Source organism: Cynocephalus volans, chromosome X (assembly GCF_027409185.1).
Source record: "Cynocephalus volans isolate mCynVol1 chromosome X, mCynVol1.pri, whole genome shotgun sequence".
Lineage (NCBI taxonomy): Eukaryota > Metazoa > Chordata > Mammalia > Dermoptera > Cynocephalidae > Cynocephalus > Cynocephalus volans.
Genome location: NC_084478.1, coordinates 109931856 through 109936052, shown reverse-complemented (window position 1 = coordinate 109936052; position 4197 = coordinate 109931856). Strand labels below are relative to the sequence as shown.

The 4197-nt window shown below is 43.3% G+C and overlaps 1 protein-coding gene across 1 annotated transcript; it reads left to right on the top strand.

Annotated features, from left to right (window-relative positions):
• Positions 1–223: 223 nt before the first annotated feature.
• LOC134368167 (melanoma antigen preferentially expressed in tumors-like) lies at positions 224–2896 on the top strand. The gene is made up of 3 exons (XM_063084711.1): positions 224–513; positions 975–1574; positions 2383–2896. Exons 1-3 carry the CDS (start codon positions 224–226, stop codon positions 2894–2896), a joined length of 1404 nt encoding a protein of 467 aa, XP_062940781.1.
• Positions 2897–4197: the final 1301 nt, after the last annotated feature.

Below are 4197 nucleotides of genomic sequence, written 5' to 3'. Positions count from 1 at the left end.
TCCTGAGGTGGCTGCCTGATTCACCATCTACAAGGGTACTTCAAAAAGTTCATGGAAAAACAGAATTAAAAGATAATACGGATCTTTTCATGAACTGTCTGAAATACCCAAGTATTTATTCAATAAATATTTTCTCCACTGCTAACCTTGGTGGCAGATAAGGGACTGTGGATGTCTTCTCAGGATTTGTAAATATTCTTCACTCTGAAGCAGGTTCATAAAGATGGACAAAAACGCCCCAGCCACACTACTAGACCTTGCTGTACGAAGTCTGCTGAGTAATGAACGTGTAGCTATCCATGCCCTTGAAGAGCTCCCAAGAGTCATGTTCGCTCCGTTTTTCACTGCCGCCTTCTTGGGTGGTCATAAGAAGGTACTGAAGGCAATGGTGAGGATTTGGCCCTATCCCTGTCTCCACGTCGGGACATTGAGAGTACGGGAGTCACAATATGACAATTTCGAAGCTATGATTGACGGTCTACAGATCCTTCCTGCCCAGAACTCTTCTTCTTGGTAAGACTATGTATAATAGAGACATAGTGAGTCAGCAGGAGGGTATGAGACGGGCGTAGGAGATGGCCTAACAGTCTTTCAAAGGTAGTTAATGGTGAATGCTGAGGATCTCTGTGAGGCTGTTGGTGGAACATTTGGGGTCACCTTAAGGACTCTAATGTCTTACAGAGTTGATTATGGAACAGAAGGGATTGAGGATACTATTAATAGATTTGCCTCCTGGGTATGATTACATGGAAAAAGGACATGGGCATTGAGACTGGGATCATCAGAAGAGAAGAAAAGATGGGGAAAAGAAAGAAAGGCGCTAAATTTTTATGGAAAAGGCTTTGTTGGTAAATGGTGTATGGACTGAAGACCAGGGATAAAGGGATTTTGTTTCAGCTTCCCATCATTGATCCTGCTGGGTTGTATTAAAATCAGCTGCCTCTCAGATATTCTGTCTTCTCCTCTACTTACAGGGCGCCAAAACTGAGGATTCTAGATTTAAGTCAGAATCCAGGCTGCAGGACCACATGCTCTGAGATCAGGACCACATTCCCTTTCTGTTTTCGTTCATGTGTTCACTCTCAGCACTCTATCGTGAAAACAGAAGAAGCCCCACAAAGAGTTAGGTGCCCCGGAACTGTAAATTCAGAGTCTGAGCCTCAGTCATCCAGGGAACCTGTGGAATTATTAGTGAACATTTCCCTAGACGGTACCTGGAGAACAGGGCGATTTCTTTCTTTACTTCGAAATAAAGTAGAGCAGAGCTTTGGGTCCTTGCACCTCTGCTGCAGAGTTTTGCAATTTGATGGAAGGCTTGCCCACGAACACATCCTGCAGCTTCTGGATATGGGATGCATTGGTCACCTGAAAGTGGATGACATTTATCTGAGTCAAGTCACCACCCTTTTGGCTCAGATGACCCACCTCCACAGCCTTAGTATGTCTCACATCCGTTTTACATCTTGTGTGAGGAGAAGCTTTGGGACTTTTCTCACTCATCTTGGGCAGATGAACACCCTTCAGCAGATCCGTTTGCATTCCTGCCGCACGCATCCGCTTCAGGAACTGCTCAGGTGAGGAGCTGGGGAAAGACCTGGGTTCCCTGAACCACCCCGTTGTTAAGACAGGAGAGCAACCATTCTTGGATATTCCTAATCTCCTTGTAACCCATTCCTCCTTCCACCTCAATATGGGCACTGCTGGGTGTATGAAACTGGCCAGGCTAGAGAAGCTAGAAAAGTAAGCTGTGATCATTCATTCAGTCAGTCAGTCAGTCGACCATGTGCAGACACCATGATAAGTCTGTAGATACATTGGTGAAAAAGACCCAGTCCTTCTCCCCTTGGAGTTTACAGCCTTTTAGGGAGGAAGGGGAGACGTTCAGATGGAGAAATGTTTTATGCTGTGGCACTGATGCACCTCATCATGGTCTGGCTAGAACAGTTAATACTGCCAGATCATTTTGCTCCTGTATTTTACCCAAGCGTTAGGCCCTGAGTAGAGAGCTTGTCATTTGGGTTTTGGTCAAAGGGAATCCTTAGTTGACTGCTTTCCCAGTTCCCTCCCCACCAAATAAGTAAACTAAATCCACCACTGATTTCATTGTAAGTACTAAGTGCATTAAATTTTTTTCCACTTAATCTTTCCCACAACTCTACATAATAGTTGCTATTGTGCATGTTTTAAAGATTTAAGAAACTGTATCTGAGAGTGGAAAAGTAATTTTCTTAGAGTCTGATTCCAAAGCCCACATTGTTAACTGCTGTTGCAACATATGTGCAAATTAGTTTATTCTAGAGCCGTAGATACCTCTAACTCAGGACTCCTTGTCCTGGTCCAATCCTCATTGTGCAGAAATAACTTTCTTTTTTCTGTCTACAGATACCTGCCACCTCAGTTGGATGCATTGTATCTCTCTTTCTGTGGACTTTCTAACAGTGGCATCACTGTCCTGTCCCAGAGCCCTGCAGCCACCCATCTAAGATTGCTGAGTCTCAGCAACGTCGAGATATCCTGGGAACTTTCTGAGTCCTTCCAGACTCTGCTGGCAAGTGTCTCAGGCACCCTGGAGTATCTACAGATAACTAGTTGCCTGATAACTGATTCTACTCTCACTGCTGTCATTCCGGCCCTGAGCCGCTGTTCCCACCTCTGTGTCTTTAGCTTCGCCTCCAACCCCATTACAATGCGTGTGCTCACCAGTCTTCTGCAGCACTTAACAAACCTGACGGAGCTGAAGCGTGTAATTTATCCTGTCCCTGTCCATTGCTATGAACAATTGCATAATCCTCGCAGTTTGAACCGACAGAAGCTTTCTGAAGTGCAGGCCCAATTGAAGGCGATGCTGCAGGTGGTAAAGCGGAATGACATGCGCTGGACCAGTTCTCCTGAGTGATTTTCATGGTACAAGGACTTGATTTAACACTGACGTGTGGCCATTAAAGCACGTAGTGTTCTCACCTGATGCCCAAGTTTTAGAGACACATATGTAAAATTTTATAGTTCCAGGAACCTCGCGTTAGGAAGATTCCATGTGTAACTGACCTCTATAAAAATAAAGAACTCTAAAGAAAACAGAGGGCTTTGAGAGGTCCTATGGGTCTCTTACCCATTGTCCTCCAAATCCTCCTCCTTGCTCCTGACCACAGTGTTGGGTATGTGACATTGGCTGACCTCGTCATGTTATACCATTTCCCTGTCCAGACTAATTGGTTCACTTACAGGTACTTGACACAAGTCAAAAGAGTTGAAACCTTTTCTTGATGATATTTTGGAATAGTTGGTGGTTATTGAAGCCAATAATTTTACCCTCCAAGGTCCTTTAAACTTCTCATATTTATGACGGCCTTAGGCTGCTTATGAGAAACTATTTGCATCTAAAAGGAAAAAAACCAAACCAAAACAAACAAGCCAAACCTATGTCCACTACCTACTGGTGTCTTTATCAGTCCGTTGCTACCTCCTTTCTTAGGTCTTAGAAACCTGTGGCTCAGTCGTTCCTTATATCACACCCATTCACCAAGGATCTCTTATTAGTTCAGTACTGTTCCAGGTGCTAAGAATAAAAAGGCAAATAAGACAAAGCCCCTACTTCCAGCCACTCAGAATACAGCTGTTCCTATGATTTGTCTGTTCCCCTACTCTTTCTTAGGGCGTTTGGGAAAGTTATTTAAACCCCCTGTACCCCAGGTTTTTTTTTTTTTTTTCCACACACTCTGTTCAATCCACGCTGGCCTCTTTATGCTGTTGGATAGCTCCTCAACACTCAGGTCATGGCTTTAATGTTACCTCCTCGGAGAGGTTTTCTCTTACTTCCCTTTACTTATTGTACTTCCCTCGCTTCCTTTGCTTCCCTTACTTTACCATGTTGTAGCTCTCTCTCAATGTACCATGTATGTTCCCTTCATGGTACCCATTGTTCCATATGCATTTGCTCCCTCTGCTCTTACAGCAATAATTTGTGCATATCGTTTACCCGTTGAAGTGAAAGCACTGCACTTCAAAGACTTAGTAAGAGAATAGAATGTTAAAATAACTAATTAAATATCTGTTTGTATGATGACACATTAAAATGGTAAAACATTGCATTTCAACGACTTAGTAAGAAAAAGATGTAATAGTAATTAATAACTTTTTCTAATCGTTTACATGCTGAAATGCCAACAGACTGAATGTCAATGAGTCAGTAACAAAAAT